Consider the following 18,991-nt stretch of genomic DNA (forward strand, 5'->3'; position numbering starts at 1 on the left):
TCCAGTCCCAGGCCATACAGCTGCTGCTGGATGTCCACCATTCCCCTCCTTTGTTTTTGGTCGACATTGTCTTCGTTGTAATTCAGCGTTGTGATGTCAACCTGCCTTCTTCTTCTGTGGTGGCTGCTGCTGTGGCTGGGTTCTGCATCTGTTACCTGGTTTGTTGGCCAATGACCCATCAAGTTGTCCAGCAGCTAGAAAGATGGACAGAAATGGAGCCTGACGTGGTCTTACATGTGGCCTGTTGTTCCCCTTCCCTTTCTGGAGCTTACTGATTATTTGGTCTGGCGTTCAGGGAAACCTCTGTCCACTGACGACGCCACAGCTGGCATGAAAGTTCTAATGGGTGTGGACCAAGAAGAATGACCTCTGCAGCTTCACCTGTTTATGCAACACATATGTAGTTATAAAATAAATCTAGTAGGCAGTCTGTGCTGATCATGCTGTCTTCAGCTCCAAGTCAGTGTTTTTGAAAAATTAACTTAAGTTCCTGATGAGATGACGCCTCGTTATTTTAATGATGCCGTAACCTTTCCATTAACCCTCTTCCTCGGTCTCTGAGTAGTTATTTGGATAAAACTGCAGCAGCTTTAGCACAGCTGCACTGCTGCTCTCACATAGCCAGCTTAGATTGGAGCTGCTACTCAGCAACAAGTGGGGAACAGATGGACCATCTCAGACTAAGACCGATGGAGGAACAGTGTAGTGGCATGACCCACGTCAGCACCCAACATATTGTTGTAGTTAAACTACACACAGAGTGTTTACGTAGACCACAATATCCTAGTTTTCTTCCATTTACATACAAAGCTGTGCAAAATCTGCATGGATGTAGGTCATATGAGGAAAAGAAGCACTTGACCTGAGAGGATTCAGACTAGAATCCAGTTAATAACTAATGATGTAATTATCTTACTGTCAGTGCAGGAAGATAATTAGCTTGGTAAGATTTCTGGAAATAAGACAAAAATCTCCAGTTCTTAAGTAACAAACTGCAAACATTTGCTGAAAGCGTTGCAGACCTGAAGGTGCAGGAAACCCACAGAAACAGCGTGTGAATGGTGTGGGGAGTTTTACATCTATAAACAAGGCGAGAGAGGTGCCTCGTCATCTCATTGAGAGGATTTAGCCTAACGTGCATGTAAAATAACCAAGTGTGGGATTTAGTTAGCAAGAAAGAAATAAGACATGACCGGTTAGATCGCCGGTTTTTGCAGTGTGCTTTGGATCAACACTCCAGGCTGCTGCTGGTGTAACAGTGGGGGGATATTTTCTTCTCCCACTTTGGGCCCCTTAGTACCAGCATGGCCTGGTTTAACCTCCACAGCCTACCTGAGCATAAGGCTGACCATGTCCATCCCTTTATGACAGTTTCCTCGTGTCCAGTTTTGGTGAGTCTGTGTTTTCCTGTCGTCTGGTTTAAAGACATTTTGCTCCAGACGACTGCTGCTCCTGGATATTTTCAGCTTCATCATCATGTCCAGGTCTAATAGAGTCTCTTAGCAACATATGAATGAAATGAATGAATGAAAAATACTTTATTAATCCCAAAGGGAAATTCAATAAAGTAGTATATATATATATATATATATATAGTAGTGATAATGATCTTTTTATGATGAAATGTGATAAATAATGCTGTTATCATGGATCATTGTGGATTTACCAGTTAGAGTCTCTAAATAAAACTACATTTAGTGGCTGGATTGTAAACCTCCTGGACGGGATAGAAATCCTGGAAAACTTCCGTAGATCACCTAAAGAGTAGCTATCCATCACAGTTTACCCCACAGAGCTACACACTACCGCTCCTGAGACACTGGTGATGGTAGAAGTGATAGGCTCCAGAGATCTAGAGGAGTTTTAGGGGTTAATTAAGTCTGTTCCAGCTGAGCAGGTGAGCCTCGTAAGGCTGCTCTGGGATCAGGAGCCTGGCTGTGAATTTGATCTCACCGGTATCCTCACCTCCACCTGTGTTATGTCCCTGGAGGAGGGTGTGTCTATGTTTGGTTTCGTCTGCTTTGTTTCCTGCGTCGTGCAGCCTGCTTTTCTTTGTTTCTTCTTATGATAGTGCTTCTCTCATCTTTCTCCACGCTGTCTGTTCATGTTGCTGGACTTGATGCTGATGTGGTGGTGAGATGAATCTAAAAAACTGAGCTCATCCTGCTACTTGTCCAGGCTGCAGGGGGCCATGGATGAACATAAGCGCATGTTTCTAGTCTTTTTGAGCTGTTACCCATCATCTTTACAGTGCTGCACATCACAGCTAATAGATGTTACGCATATGAGTGCGTACATTAATATAAAGGTTTTATCTGTTTATTTAATGCAGTGTTCTTTGCAGGGCATGGTGGTTATTTTTATTAAACATTGGCCTTCACCTCATCTGTTTTAGTGTTCTTGTGACACATGAACCTGTTGTTGAATCTATGGTTGAGTACTAGATCACGGTACAGTCTGATCTTCAGCAGGGCTGCAGTGTTTCCCAGTAGCCGGTCTGATTTGAGACCTTGCGTTGTTTGTTAATGGAGGAGGAGGCGAGGACTGCTGTTGTCCTGCCAACTAACGGGGGGTTTATTCTGGGAGCAGGACCACGGCTGTACTAGCACGCCTCAGGGTAAAACCACCCTCTTCATGTTCGGGAGTCGTTACTCCAACTTTTTCTAAGTTGTCACAAGTATGTGGTGGCTTCTCTGTCATGTAGATAATCAGTTTACATCAACAAGTGGAGTTTTTTTTCCACAGTGGTCTTAACCTGAACTCTACAAATGCATTTCATCATGAAGAGGGGTCCCCCAGGGGATGCTACAAATCCGTCTCCCTCCAAAATCTGCATTTCCATGCAGCCATCTTGTTCTTGTTGCTAAAAACAGTGTTAGGGCAGCTTGTAGTCATGTAATAATGGTGAAGACGGCTTGCTGAAGTTCAACCTGAGCTTTAGAATGAGGAAGAAAGGCTGAGGAGACTTTGAACGTGGCCTGGTTTAACCTCCACAGCCTACCTGAGTATTGTTGCTGACCATGTCCATCCCTTTATGACTTCTGATGGCAGTTCTGAAGGAAAAAGGGTCCGATCCAGTATTAGAGGGTGGACCTGATGAAGGCGGGAAATGTTTATCAGTAGCTTAGCAGAACCAAGAAATCAATTTTAAACTTCTGGAGAAAAAAAAAACTGTTGAAGAATAAAGAAGGTTTTGTTTTTGCTTTTCATGATTAACGTGGACATTTGCTGCCAAATCATCACTATTTAATGGATGAACAGTTAAATTAGTAAGATGAGGGAACAGTGCATTTCTAAGCAGAAGAGACTCATATTTGGGAGGAACGACTCGTTACAGAGTCTCCTCCTTCCAGTCTTGTTTTTTGTTTGATGGTCAGCCTGTAATTTGACCCTGCCTCATTACAAACCGATCTGTGTGGAGAGGGCAAATGCAGAGTGACTGGCATTGTTCTGTGATTGGCACGCCAGCTTAAAGCAAAGGCTGCGGTAATAAATGCCATGGCCCTGTCCGTCCGTGGAGACTTCTTTGACCACTGGCTAGTGTTTTTGTTACAGGTCAGTGGCTGCATTGTGCCCGTCTGCCCCCTCAGACTCTCCTACAGATGATGTAACCTTTCTAACCTGACCTGCTGAACCCTCCAACCTAGATGCTGCACACCCTTCACATCTACCACCCTCATTCTGAGCATCTGAGCAACATCTAACACCCTCTTTCTCCACCAGGCTGCAGGTTGTTTTCAGTACGTCGCCCTACTTCTAGTATCAGAACCAGTTTTGGAGCTTAAGTCACTAAACAAAATGTTGACTTTACCCTGTAAAAAGAAAGGAAGAACATTCCTGCCGTAACATACTGGGAAAAAACTAAACTTGCAGTAAAACTCCACAATAAAAATACAGATCATGCCTTTAATTTGACTTCAGATCTTTTGTCTTATTTGGGCGTTTTAATTTCCAGGGAAAAAAAAGCATGCATAGCTATAATTCAGTTCTTGCCAGTCAGGTGACTTAAGCCTGCAGCTCCCAGTTCACCTCTCCCACCTCTAGGCCTAGAACACTGAATTAGGTCCCACCAGGGACACAGCCCTGCAGGTTTTCACTGTGTCCCTGCTCCAACACCTGAATCACGCCTTGCGCAAGCAAGCTGAACTGGACAGGAAGTTTTAATTATACCCGACTTAATGAATTTTAACCCAGCTGTTAATTACGAGCCCTAGATCTAAGTACCAGCTGCCCAAGTGGGAGCCCATCAGGGTCTGGTTCTGACTGAGGCCCAAGTGGGAGCCCATCAGGGTCTGGTTCTGACTGAGGCTTAGCCATCTAAGGTTCAGTTTTTCTGGTGTTTCCTTGGATTCATAGTTTCCATGTTGAGGCCTGACAAGGAACTGACTCTAGTCTTCATACAGCCGTGGTACACGCTGCTCCATGACTGGGGAACCCAGTCCCAGCAGTGTTCTGAACTGGGTCCAATCCAAAACCAGAACTTTTCTCTCAGGAATAGAGTAGATCTGGCTTCTAGCCACTTCTGAAATGGATTTTATTTCCTATACAACTATAGTTATTCTTTCTTCCTTTAGTAACCCTCGTGGGTAAATATGGGCTTCATGTTTTGTCCTCTCAGGTTCATTCTGGCCTCCAGTCTGGTCCTTTCCCCACGTGGGAGGATTTTTTTTCTTATGTTTTCGCTTGAAAAACCTTCAAATTCTAATTATAACTGAAAGGTTAACAGGACACCAGGGACAAATTCTTCACCCTTTAAGGTCATTGGTGGGTAAAAAAGTTCTCTCCCAAAAACTGCTGTAAAAACATTACAGATTAATATTTTAGGTTTTTTTTCTCAAATCTTTCAATCACATTTGGTCCAAATATGTAATTATTCAAATTAATTTAACCCTTTAAATGTTTAAGTTTATCTTTCCATAAAAAAGTGACATTGTGTTGGCAATTAAAGGGTTAAAATAATTTCTATAATTATAACATATTTGGTATTTTTATTAGAACTGGAATTGATTTAGTGATTCCAGCTAAACAAAATGGGAAAAATATACTATTATGGTTGTTTTTGTCCCTAATTGCCCAAAAAGTTAGTAAATTATAAATCTGACACTGCAAAATAAAAAAACCTAGCAATGCAGTTATTTTTGTATATTTAAAATAAAAACACAGACAGCCAAAATCTGTTTAATAGCTCATTTTAAAAAACGTTTTTCTTCGAATAAAATAGTAACATAATGACATTAAACTGGCATTTAAAGAGTTAAAATTGTTTGAATTATTACATATTTGGTAGTTTTGATAAGGACGGACGTTTATTGAAAGACATGAACAAAGAAAAAGGAAAAGATATTTATCCGTAATTTTTAATGAGTTCTTGGAAGAGACTTTGGCCTTTAATGGGCTGAAGGTTAGTAAGTGGAAGCGGTGGGACCCATGGAGGGTTCCTCATGTCTGTGTGCTCATGCTGAGACATAAAACCTCACATTTAGATCCTCACATACGTGTAGAGATGCGTCATTTTAAGACTACTGGATTTCATTCAGAGTGAAACATGTGGTTCTTGCTGTAGTTAACCTTGAAGAACAAGCCTAAAAATCCGTTGAGTGTTCAGGCTGCTTCATCTCCTCCTCTACCTCAGTTTATGTAAAGGTGCCTTGGTGAATGGGCCCTTTTAGCAGGGTGTAATTGAACCTGACCCACTTGCACAATTAACGCTAACCCATAATATTTGTTCAGTTGTGTTGGGGTTTGAGTGTCTCGGCTCCAGCGGTGAGGGCGACCTCGGTGCCGTCAGCTGAGCCATCAATCACTGCTGCTTCCTGAAGGGGCGTGGCCTCAGAGTGCAACAGGAGAACACAGCAGTGAGTGATGGCGGAGCCATACTGAGGGTACATCAAGGTGTTCTGATGTGTCGCTGTCAGGTTTATTCTTATTTAACCATATACTTGAAACAGTTTTACATCCCTTCATGGTTCTAAACCAGTAAACAACCTCATATACCAGTATGTCTAAGCTGAATGGGAACATACACTCACATTTATATGTCACTTCATCAGGTCCACCTCTTACTGACACAGTGGTTCCCAAACTGGGGGGCGGGCCCAGGGTTATGACAGGGGCGGCACAGCAAGACAAAATAAAACTTATCATTTCTGCACTGAAAGCAAAATATAGACAAATTTGTGAAAGTAGCGATGGGAAAACGATGTGTGAAGAACAGAGACTTCAGCTACCAAGAGAAAGACAACAGTACTGGTGTTATTGTTGTCAATGAAAAGGGGCCCTGCAGGAAAAGTTCGGGTCGTCCTCTTCATCAGGTCCACCTTCTAGTTCCGGGTCGTCCTCTTCATCAGGACCACCTTCTAGTACCGGGTCGTCCTCATCATCAGGACCACCTTCTAGTACCCGGTCGGACCTTTTTAATCCTGGTGTGATAGATGGAAGCAGGTGGTGGAAACCTTCCTCAGAGGTTTTGCTCCATATTAACATGACAGCATCACACAGTTGCTGCAGGTTTGTCAGCTGCATCCATGATGAGAATCTCCCGTTCCACCACATCCCAAAGCTGCTCTACTGGTCTGAGATCTGGTGGCTGTGGAGGCCGTTGGAGTCCAGTGAACTTATTGTCATGTTCTAGAAAGCAGGTGGAGATGATCTGAGCTTTGTGACATGGTGCATTATTCTGCTGGAAGTAGCATCAGAAGATGCTCCACTGTGGTCATAAAGGGATGGACATGGTCAGCAACAATACTCAGGTAGGCTGTGCTGGTTAAACTAGACCACGTTGGTACTAAGGGGCCCAAAGTGGACCAAGAAGATGGATGGATCCATGTTTTCATGATGTTTTCAGCAGATTCTGAGCCTAGCATCTGAATGTGGAGCTGAAATGGAGACTCATCAGACCAGCAACGTTTCTCCATCTTCTATTGTCCAGTGTTGGTGTTAGGAGTGGGTGATATAATAAATGTACATTATATACGGCGTGAGATAAATGAGTGGTTACCAACCTGTGGTCCCTGGATCTCCAAAGGGGTCCCGCATAGAGCACAAAGGGTCCCAGAGGCTTTGACTGTTCAGAGCCGGTGTGATTTAATGAAGTCCATGTCCACACAGAGACCAGTTCAGGTGCATACGCTTACATTTTTTTTTATAATTTGGGTGTTTTATTTACAAGGAAACTACCAGTGTTCTGGGAGCCTGAAAACACTTTTTATTAATGACACATGTCTAAGAAACACCACGATGACATCAAACACCAAGCCATGTGTGATGGCTTGGTGTTGAATGTCAGTGTTTTAAGCCGTCTAGATGCGATTTTCTCTGCCCATCCAGAGAACGCTAGAGTACAAACGTTTAGAGATAAAAGCTGAAAGTGAAAACTTGGTCTATGATCTGCAAAGTACGTCATAAAACTGTCGAAGCGTGGCAATACCACTAATATGTTTACTGTTATTTTACATGTTAATAAATGGTGTGGTACTACAAAAAACACCTGAATTTACATGGTGTTTAAATGTCCTTCTGGAGGATTGTGTGTGTTTTTTGTTAAAGGTCTTTGAGGTGAGCTGCGGTCAGTATTTAGTTCGTGAGGAGCTACGAGTTCAGGTTCAATCCTTCTGTTCATCTTTCTATTTAAAAAAAAATATACATGTTTTTCACTAAAGCCTAAAAAAATCTGTGATTATTTTCTTCTTTTTTGGGACCCTTCTCTTGACCATGTCTATGACTAAATGTATGAATTACTGACATAAAATTGGCTGATTAGATATTTGTGTTAATATGCAGGTAAACTGGTGGACCTGAGAAATATAAAAAATAAAAGTAAATCATAAGAGCTGACATCCATCTGTGTGGAGACGTGTTAAATTCAATTATCTCTTAGTAAGAGGTTTCTTCTTTTCAAAGTAAAGACACATCAGGACACATTGGACTTAAAATGAACCTGGACCAGACCCTGTTTTCATCAGTTCTTCCAGGAGACGCTCAGATTTCGCAGACATGAACTTAATAGCTGCTTTCTTCTGCAGAGACCACAGGGAAGGAATCTGACAAACAGACACACCTCCAGGGAGAATCACCTGAGATCTAGCAGTTTGTTTGTTTGTAAAGTCCCGCTGGGGTAAACTGGGAAGTCTTGACCTCGTCATTAGCTTTAAAAGCTCTGCTTCTAATCTGAGTTGGAGCTTTTTATATGTGAACATCAAGGTGGACTACGGAGACGGGAGTTAATGAGATCTCATGAGAACTGAGCGCCAGCATACCGGCTGAGGACAAGTTGCATGAAGAAGCATTATATGACTATATTTCAGATTTTAGCATCTTTTACAGTGAGAGACTGTAAGAAGAAGATGTGTGTAATAATATAGTGTTCAGGTTTAGTTGTTTTAATCTTGGTGCTAAATTAAGGATTGAAACAACAAACTAAGGATAAATTTTCAAATAATAATGTCATAGAAGCTTTGTTTATACCAGATTTTCTGACGTAGTGCCATTTAGTTTTAAATGTTCTTCCTACAGATTTATAGCCCATTTCCACAAAACAAAAAGCAACGATTTCTAAATCTCATTAACTTTTTTTCTTCCCTTTAGAAGATCAACAACATCAGAGGATGAAACTGAGACATTTCACCATCTGATGGAAAATATGAGCTGATAGTGAATCTGATGCAGCAACATGTCTGGAAAAAGTAGTTCCAGGGTGATGTTCATCATGGTGTAAAAAGTAGCTCCAGGGTGATGTTCATGGTGTAAAAAGTAGTTTCAGGGTGATGTTCATTATGGTGTAAAAAGTAGTTCCAAGGTGATGTTCAGCATGATGTAAAAAGTAGTTCCAGGGTGATGTTCATCATGGTGTAAAAAGTAGTTCCAGGGTGATGTTCAGCATGGTGTAAAAAGTAGTTCCAGGGTGATGTTCATCATGGTGTAAAAAGTAGTTTCAAGGTGATGTTCAGCATGATGTAAAAAGTAGTTCCAGGGTGATGTTCAGCATGGTGTAAAAAGTAGTTCCAAGGTGATGTTCAGCATGATGTAAAAAGTAGTTCCAGGGTGATGTTCATCATGGTGTAAAAAGTAGTTCCAGGGTGATGTTCGGCATGGTGTAAACAGTAGTTCCAGGGTGATGTTCATCATGGTGTAAAAAGTAGCTCCAGGGTGATGTTCATGGTGTAAAAAGTAGTTTCAAGGTGATGTTCATCATGGTGTAAAAAGTAGTTCCAAGGTGATGTTCAGCATGATGTAAAAAGTAGTTCCAGGGTGATGTTCATCATGGTGTAAACAGTAGTTCCAGGGTGATGTTCATCATGGTGTAAAAAGTAGTTCCAGGGTGATGTTCGGCATGGTGTAAACAGTAGTTCCAGGGTGATGTTCGGCATGGTGTAAACAGTAGTTCCAGGGTAATGTTCGGCATGGTGTAAAAAGTAGTTCCAGGGTGATGTTCAGCATGGTGTAAAAAGTAGTTCCAGGGTGATGTTCATCATGGTGTAAAAAGTAGTTCCAGGGTGATGTTCGGCATGGTGTAAACAGTAGTTCCAGGGTGATGTTCAGCATGGTGTAAAAAGTAGTTCCAGGGTGATGTTCAGCATGATGTAAAAAGTAGTTCCAGGGTGATGTTCATCATGGTGTAAAAAGTAGTTCCAGGGTGATGTTCATCATGGTGTAAAAAGTAGTTCCAAGGTGATGTTCAGCATGATGTAAAAAGTAGTTCCAGGGTGATGTTCATCATGGTGTAAAAAGTAGTTCCAGGGTGATGTTCATCATGGTGTGATGGATGCAGTATGTGGTTCAGCATTGTCTTGCTGAAATCTGCAAGGCCTTCCCTGAAAGAGACGTTGTCTGGATGGGAGCAGATGTTGCTCTGAAACCTTCATGTACTTTTAAGAGTTGATGGAGCTTCACAGATGTGGAAGCTGCCCACGCCATAGGCACTAATGCAGCCCCATCCCATCAGAGATGCAGCTTTTCACCTGTCCACTGATAACAAGCTGGATGCTCCCTCTCCTCTTTAGTCTACAGGACACGCCGTCCATGCTTTCCAGAAACTAGTTCACATTTTCATCCAGGTTTCCACTTTGCCTCAGACCATTTTAAATAAACTTTGGTCCAGAGAAGACGGTGCTGGTTCTGGATCCTGTTCACATCTGGCTTCTTCTTTGCATGATGGAGCTTTAACCTGCATTTGTGGGTTTCAGGGTGAACTGAAAGCCTGAGGAACTTTAGCTGACATAAATAACATGAACATTGAAAACGAGTAAAGAAAAGGAAAAGAAAGTGTCTCTAATATTAATTTTTGTGAATGAATTTTTGACTCAAGTGGGAGACATGGGACAAGGCTATTCCTCCTGATTCTCTGAATCTTCTGATGACATTCTACACTGTAGATGTTGGATCTTCAAAGTCTGAGGAACATTTTTCTGAAATTGTTCCACAGTTTTAGATCCAGTTTGTCTCAGATTGGTGAACCTCTGTCCATCTTTCCACCTGAGAGACTCTGCCTCTCTGAAATGCTCCATTTATACCCAGTCATGTTACTGACTGACTGATTGGTTGCCAAATGCTCCTCCAGGTGTTTCTGGTTTGTACCAGTTACTTTTCCAGCCTTCTCTGTATTCTTTACACTTCAGGTGGTAAGAGGCTGATCTGGTTCCTCTTTTAATATGACTGTTTAAAATTTAGAGTCCAAAATGCACCAGGATTTCTGGATTGATCCATTGTTTTTAACATTGCTGACTTATCTTTGTTTCCCAAAACAGTGATTTATCTTTATTTAGTTCAGTGTTTCCCCACAGACCAGGAGCAGTGTGTGCTGCTCCCACAGTACCTGCTGATAAAATACATCATTGGCTGCTTGTTTTACTTCACTTTTTTACATTAGACGATCACTTTAGTTGTAATAATCATTTAAATAAATAAAATCCAGACCTTAAATAAGGTCTCATTTGTGCCCTCCTTTTCCTGGTTCCCTTGGTCGGCTTTGACAACGGAGGGTCATTGGCCCCATCGCCCACCCCCCATCTGGCTCAGCCTGCATCGGGGAAAATCTCCAAAACCTGAGGCCACTGCGTCAACTTCCTATCTGGAAAAAGTCTATACACCAGCTCCAGCTCCTGCCAGGGCTGGCCTGGTGAACGCCACTGGCCAGTAAGACTGTTATTGACTGTAATGTGTATCATGTTGGGGTTGGCTGAGCTGGGAACCTGTTGGATTGATTGCTTTCAGCTGCAAGTGGAGTGTGGGCAGCACCTCAGCCTGTTTGGATCTTCCCTCGTACACCTGACTTGCATCTGGTGGTCAGGTTTATCAAGCTGCAGGCTGCAGCAGTCCTTGCTAGATCGTCTTCTTTCCTGCCCAGCCTGGGGCTGCTCCCAGGAATCAGCGGCCTGCCAGACCTTGTTGCCTTGGATCGCTCTGCCTTGTCTGCCATATCTGCCCGCACCAGTCTGCGCCTTCATACTCCTGGACTGATACTATTTGCTTTGTCACTGGCCAGTTGGCTGCTTATTCCTCTGCCCGGGATCCTCTAAGACCAAGTATGACTGGATTATTATTCAAAGTTCTGGCTGTTGTGGCTCTTTTCTTTGGATTTATTTTACTCTGACTCTCCTCCTTGGCAGAACCAAGCCATGCAGTGAAGACCTCCACCCTCTGCTTCGCTGTGCCTGCTAGCTGGGTTAAATAAATTTTAATTTTGTGCATTAACAGTGGTTTGTGTCTGCTCCCTGGGTCTGTCATCTTTTCTGCATTATGACAGTATGTTTGGAAGCATCTTCTGAGATGGGTAATAATTAAAGTCTTTTACTGAAGAAGCCCTCATCTCATCCCTGACTCTCACCCTTCAATCTCAGGCTCTGCTGTTTTCTGTCAGTTTGAGCCTCTCTCTCTCTCGCTCTCTCTCTCTCTCTCTCTCTCTCTCTCTCTCTATGAGGATGTGGTGCTTCATTTAAGCCCTCGGGTTCCCCCCTTGATTTTGTTCCTTCTTGTTTCTTTAAAGAAAATTCAAGTATAGCACAGTGTGTTCTTGCTGTTATTAACAGCTTGTCCTCTGGTGTGGTCCCTGCCAAACTTAAACATGCAGAAGTCCAACCTTTGCTTAAAAACCTGGTCTTGACCGCTCTGTGTTAGCTAATTATAGACCAATTTCTAAGCTTCCTGTTCTTTCCAGAATTTTAGAGGAGATAGTATTTGGCCAATTACAATAATTTTTGGACAAACAGCACAATCTAGGTTTTTCAGTTGGGTTTTAAAGCCCTTCATAGCACAAAATCTGTATTAATAATAACTTCCTAGCATGTGATTCAGCTGACTGCTTTGGTTTTGCTTGATTTAACTGCTGCTTTTGACACAGTAGATCACAAAATTTTACTTTCCCTCTTTAATAAGTTTGTGGGTATTCATGGCACAGCACTTGATTGGTTCAAGCCAGGCATGTCAAACTGGTCCAGCAAAGGGCCGTGTGGCTGCAGGTTTTTGTTCCAGCCAGCCAAGAGCACACAGTTTGACCAATCAGCTGTCTGAAGACTGAGATCAGTTGATTGAATCAGTCAAATCTGGTGTGCTGCTGCTTGGTTGGAACAAAAACCTGCAGCCACACGGCCCTTTGCTGGACCAGTTTGACATATGTGGTTCAAGCCTTATCTGGTGTACAGGTCCTTCTGGGTCAGTATCTTCTCTATCATCATGTGCTCCCCTATCATGTGGAGTCCCACAGGGCTCAGTTCTAGGGCCACTGCTTTTTATTTTCGGAAAACCATTACTAACCTGGGTTTTAAGGTGGACAGTGATTTTAAATTAGACAGCCAAACTAGAGCTATGTTGAAGTCGTGTTTTTATCGTTTCTCAGAAACTCAGAGGGGGCAGGGTCTGCTGTGTTGCTGCTCCACAACTGTGGAATAATCTGCTTTTACACATGAAAGAGGCCACTTCACTGTCCATATTTAAAACTAGTTTTAAAACCCATTTTTATTCTTTGGCTTTCAACCCTAACGAGACTTTTTTTATTTTTTTTTTTTTATTTTATTTCTTATTTGTTCTAATTATTTTTATTGTGTTGGGTTCAGCTGTTCTTATGGCCCATGTTTTTATTTGTATTTATATTGATTTTATTTGTGTGTGGCACTTTGTTTCAGCTGTGGTTGTTTTAAAGTGCTTAATAAACAAAGTTAGTATGGCATGGTCAGTGCTCCTGCCTGGCCCCCCATCAAAACTTTTATAGACCCGCCCCTGTCTGCCACCTGTCAGCTACTGTGTTAGAGAAGGTCCTGTCAAAAACAATACCTTGGGGTAAATGTGTGTCGTGTGAACCATGAACCGCTAGATACCTCATCTGCTGAACAATCATCGCAACAAGAGAGACAGTACTCGCAATAGAGCAAATTATTAGCTGATTACCAAAAGCCGGTCAGGGAACAACAGGGCAGGGAGGAGGGCAGGAGGCCGACACAGAAAGGAACACAGAGCGGCTACATTTATGCAAAACTGGGAAAAGTGAAGGTGTTGAACCCTCTTACTGGGAAGTGTGGGGAATCTGTGGCGCTGTACCACCCATTGGTCTATATGTGCGAAATCCTGTAGTTGAAGAACTCTCTGGCACATCCAGCTATTGATTTGACCAAGGCACGAACTGAAGTTTTGTCTGAGACTTGAGTCCTCTGGTGAGACAGTAATATAGAGCTGAGTATCATCTGCACAATGACCACCGGACATCTCGTTTGTCTCTATGGTCCGAGCTAGTAGGAGAATGTAGATGCTGAATAATAGAGGAGCCAACATGGAGCTTTGGGGATCTCCACGTCATCTTTGGTTGAGGAGATCTATAGTTACAAAATGATACAAAGCAATTTTTTTAAAAATGATTAATCCAGACACTCTGATTGGTTGCCTTCTTTGTGTTAAAGGTTAATGACATCTTTTAACAGCAGTTTCTCTTTCGTTTCAGTCTGCAAGGATCCGCCATACAAAGTGGAGGAGTCTGGATATGCAGGCTTCATCTTGCCTATTGAAGTTTACTTCAAAAACAAGGTACCTTTTGATGAGCTTGGCTACCAGCTACACATTTATATTTCAGTTTTATACAGAAATCAGGACAGTTCCTGGCTGCTGGTAATGTATGTAATGCATAGCAAGAGGTTTTCTACCAGAGAGATTAGACACGACATAATGGCGAACATACACTGTGGAAATTTATTTTGGAAAAGGTGAAGCCACTTCCTGTCAGACTTTCCACCAATCAAAGAGCTTAGATTGACGGTAATGTCCAATCAGGAGCAGCCAAAGATCAACCAGTGAACAGAAAGTTCTATGTGTATCTAAAAGAAGAAAAATAATGCTCCTCTATGGCTGGAATAAAGCCAAGAAGACGTTTCTGATGCACGGTAGCGCCACAAAGCAGCTGAGCTGGAGTTGGTTTAGTGAGGATAGCAGGTAAATAGTAACAGGAATAACTGGAAATGAGGAAAAAGTGGAAACATGGAAATAGTTTCTGTTGTGTATTTGTTTCAATGCCAATATTTTTTCTCTTGAAAGCCAGGACTTGAGAGAATGATGTGCAGATGAGAAAAGGCTTGGTCACTGTTGATCTGTGTGTTATTTCTACAAAGTTCTACTAGTAATAAATTCAGCTTTCTTCTTCTGGTCGGCCTTTATGCTGCTATATCTGTTCATACATTCATTTTATATAATTTTAGCCTCATAATCTGAGGCTGGAAACATCATGTCTGATGCTGACTGGGATTATTGTGGGAAAACATTTGGTCCAATAAAGCCTTTGTATTACTCCTCTCTGTACAATCTGGTGCGAATGCTGAATATTATTTTCGTTCTGTAACACATACAGTATGTGACCCATGACTGAATGGTTGTTTTAACATATTAATGAAACCACAAAGTTTAATGTATTTGTTGTGTGAAAATGGCTTTAAGTTTAGCTCCTTCTACTTAATATCTTACTTAATGTACAGTTCTGCGCTTTGCTAACATCATGATTGAACGCTGGTCTAAATGTTGAACTAAAAAACACATTTATGGAAGTTTAGTTTTTTCTAAAAGAGTTTGATGAAGGTGAAATGCTTCTTAGCTGAAACTTGTTCTCCTTCCTTTTCTGTGTTGTTGGGTTGCAATGGTTCCTTTTCCTCAGGAAGAACCGAAGAAAGTTCGCTTTGATTACGACCTGTTCCTCCACCTGGAAGGTCACCCTCCTGTCAATCATCTCCGCTGTGAGAAGCTCACCTTCAACAACCCAACGGAGGAGTTTAGGAGGAAGCTGCTGAAAGCCGGAGGGGTAGGTTTGGATGTTTTCATTTATTGATCCAGAGAAGGAGCTTCACTGCTGCAGTATTTCTACTTTATTGGTTTTTAGAAATTTTTCAGAACCATTTCTTCAGCTTTACCACCAAATTCTAGAGCAGAAGGTCTGAAGGTTTTGGCCGAGCTCTGGTTCTCATGTAGCATCCAGGCAGAATTAGCCTGTTAGCCTAGCCTATGTAATATTTATTATGTTAATGTAAACAGTAGGGCTGGGTCACAGTTCTAAAAAATAAAATATCAAATTTTTCTCACACCAAATCTAATTTTATATAAAAAATAAATTTTTACCACTAAGACTGGTGTAGTCGTTATCCTTCACATTTTTGCATGTAAATACTCATTTAGTCTATACAGAAAAGCTTGTTTAATGTTGAAAATGTTCACTAAAACCAAAATAAAATCTTTAGCATAATTGATGTTTGACAGAATTCATTTGTAGATTGTGATTGTGTGTTTCTTTTGTCTTGCTCTCAGACCCGGGATCCTCACAAACGAGGTTCAGCAGACTCAAAAGTAAGGCTGCTTACAAGCGTTTCTCACGACTTTGAATGTGGACGACCTGGAGTAGTAAATTATACGTCTGTTATTTTTATTTAATGACAGCATTTTACCCTGTCTGTGATGTTAGTGATGTATCTTGGTACACAGCTGTGTTGCCTCTAGTGTTTGAACGTGGTCTGTGTGGACATCTGTTGGTTCACAGAAAGAGTCTGTAAAAATAAGTTTCCTCAGTAATGACGTGAAACAAGAGCAGTATGTTGGGAACAACTATTCGAGTGCACACTTGCCCAGCTGTAAATTGGAAAGCTACGGTTCTCAGCTTCAAGAATCTGTTGGAATTATGCTGAAAGGTCGAGGAGTTAACGGTGATCTGAATTCTGCGTATTATTTTCTGTCACAACGACGGGATCTGACGTTAGCCTCATTTATGCTCTCTGTATGACGTGCATGGTTGTTAGCCGATACATCCACTAGAGGGCAGCACAGAGTTTCAGTGTCAGTTTAAGACAGAAACCAGCTCGGTGACGCTGGAGGAGATCATGATGATGTTCATTCCTAGAAAAACATATGAAAAGAGGAGCGCAGTAGACGGTGGGGGTCTGTGTGGCCATTAAATACATCATGGCTTCTTTCATCTACATTGCGCTACACTGTCCCCTGTGGTTTCCGCTGGTACTGCTGTTTGCTCCATCTAGAGATGTTTCCACTAGAGCCATGGAAACTAATTAAATTATGCACATTTCTGCGTGTCTTATTAAAGGGAAGTAGATTTTAATATTTTCTTATTCAACCTTAGTCCACAGTGGAGAGGTGATTTTATGAATATGGTGTGTATTTGCCAGCCTAACTGTAGAGACGCAGCAGAACGGTGACGCTGGCTTGCTGCTTTCCCTCCAGCAGGTGATGGTGATGCAGGAGGGATCCACCTCCCTGTTCAGCCAGCATCTCAAGCTGCCGTCACTTCCCAACAGCTCGCTGACGTCCTCCTTCTCCGACCCAAAGAACAACAAAAGCTTCCACGGATCAAAGGTCAGTGCTGGTTCCAGGTACAGCCCAGAGCTAAACCACCTCCTGTTTTTTCTCCTGGCCACCCCCCCCCCCTCCCCCTTCAAAGTCTCCAGGCTTTAATCCCCACATATATTTGGCAGGTTCAAAGATGTCCAAGATATTTAAACTCCCAGGATTTCAAAGACTTCCACTTTGGCTTGTGTGAAGTATATACTGGCTGCCATCCAAATAGCCCCCCCCCCCCAACTCAGACATGTACAGATCTGATGTCTGTTTGGAAATTTGATTGGTAGAAGATGTTTTTACTTGTAGAAGATTAGTGAAGACTTTACAGGGTGGAGGTGGGAGGAAAACACCGGGAGCCTTAAAGGTTTCAGGGAAGATCCTAAACGGGATCCTGGGAATCAGAAAAAGTGAAATGTGTGAGGATAAAGTGTCACGTTGTTTCCATTACGCGTTATTTTTAGTCCTTTTAAATGGTGTGCTTTAAGAGCCAGGTTAGCTGAGGCCCATTTCACATGGTAGTGGTTTCCAGTCTAAACAGAGTGTGTGATGAATTACTGGTGGAGCAGGAGGTCATACACTCTTCTCTCTCTCCCTCGTTCATTCTCTCTCTCCATTACAAGCTGAGATTTACTGCGCAAACATCCCAGCAAGACCGGGAACAGCTCAGCAGAAGGAATAAAAACCACACTTTCATTTATTTTCTATTTGTTCAAGTTTAAGGTCAAATTATTATTCTGAAATGTATTTAATTAAAAATTATGGTAAGAAAAGTAAACAACAGGTTTAATTTATTCCTAAAGCTCAGGTTTTTGTGCATTTTATCTGTCTGTATGTGTGAGATTTGGGCAAGATGGATCAAAATGTAAGTTCCTGGGATATTAAACTGAGTAGAATTACTTAGAAACTTTAAGATTTTTAATGTTACACAATTTCAGGTTGGAATAATAAAGAAAGATTGAACTGAACCTACAACAGACTATAATAACCTTCACCAGGTTCTACAGTCTTCATAAGAAATAGTTTTGCTGCAGGCATTGCAGTCATTTTTAGAAACATCCATCCATTTTCTAGCACTTATCCGGGGTCAAGTCGCGGCTGCCTAGGCAGGGAAGCCCAGACTTGCCGCTCCCCGGCCACATTTGCCGGTTTGTCCGGGGGATGTTTGTTAAAAAAAGACATTTTAATAGTGTAATATTGTAGTAGCTTGTTTTATTTGTTTTGGGGTTTTTCAGTTATAAATGAAGTTGAAACCACTTTAGTTATCCAGCGTGATAATGGAATGTAGCAGGTTTTTGTACTAGTACAACCCGGTTCTTCTACTACCAGGTCATCCTCTTCATTAGGACCACCTTCTAGTACCAGGTCATCCTCTTCATCAGGACCACCTTCTAGTACCAGGTCGGACCTTTTTAATCCTCGTGTGATAGATGGAAGCAGGTGGTGGAAACCTTCCTCAGAGGTTTTGCTCCTTATTGGCATGACAGCATCACACAGTTGCTGCAGGTTTGTCGGCTGCATCCATGATGAGAATCTCCCGTTCCACCACATCCCAAAGCCGCTCTTCGGCTGTTTTAAAAAAAACATAAAAACGTTCTGACCAAAGATAGTAAAAAATAAATAAATAAAATCCTGAATTGAACATGAGGTTGAGGCACATATCCCACGTCCTGGGACCAGGTCCCTGGTCCTGTGGCTGCAGAACAAGCCCAGATAATCGTCCCTCTACCTCCATGCTTTACAGTAGGTATGACGCGTTTGTGCTGATATGCTGTTTTGATCTTTAAACATGGTGCTGCTCCAAAGGACCTGGTTCCAGAAGTCTCCTGGTTTGCTCAGATGCAGCTTGCCAACCTAAGCCATGCTGCCATGTTCTTCTCTTGCAACCCTTGCCAACAAGCCTTGGTTCAGTCTGTTTCTGTCTGGCCTGTCATCAACGTTAACACAGTCTGAAATCCCAGATGGATGCACGGCAACAGTTTTTTCTCTGAGATCATTGCTGATGTCTTTCCTCCTTGGCAATGTGTAAACACACACTTGTAGACCACCTGAACCTCTTCTGTACTCAGTGGTCTTTATGAGCTAACTTAGTTCTGACACACTGCTTCTGCATCTTTGGCTTAGTTTGTGTTAAACGGTGCAGTACAGCATGCGTTGTTTTCATCTGACGTCTTCGGTATAAATGGCC

At 42.1% G+C, this 18,991-nt stretch overlaps 1 protein-coding gene across 6 annotated transcripts in view; it reads left to right on the plus strand.

The window, feature by feature from the left end:
- The window catches only part of mllt3 (MLLT3 super elongation complex subunit), a 53,826-nt gene that overhangs the window by 16,187 nt on the left and 18,648 nt on the right, over positions 1-18,991 (plus strand). For 4 of the 6 annotated variants that reach the window (XR_006010172.1, XM_041984764.1, XM_041984760.1 and 1 more), the window contains exons 3-6: positions 13,925-14,007; positions 15,122-15,265; positions 15,766-15,804; positions 16,690-16,821. Coding sequence is in view for 5 of the 6 variants with exons in the window: in XM_041984764.1 (XP_041840698.1) it covers positions 13,925-14,007; positions 15,122-15,265; positions 15,766-15,804; positions 16,690-16,821 (398 nt within the window). In the remaining variant the exon portion in view is untranslated. The remainder of the gene's footprint in view (positions 1-13,924; positions 14,008-15,121; positions 15,266-15,765; positions 15,805-16,689; positions 16,822-18,991) is intronic. The other 2 variants (XM_041984761.1, XM_041984763.1) reach the window with 1 other exon arrangement.

The sequence above is a fragment of the Melanotaenia boesemani genome, chromosome 5 (assembly GCF_017639745.1).
Source record: "Melanotaenia boesemani isolate fMelBoe1 chromosome 5, fMelBoe1.pri, whole genome shotgun sequence".
NCBI lineage: Eukaryota > Metazoa > Chordata > Actinopteri > Atheriniformes > Melanotaeniidae > Melanotaenia > Melanotaenia boesemani.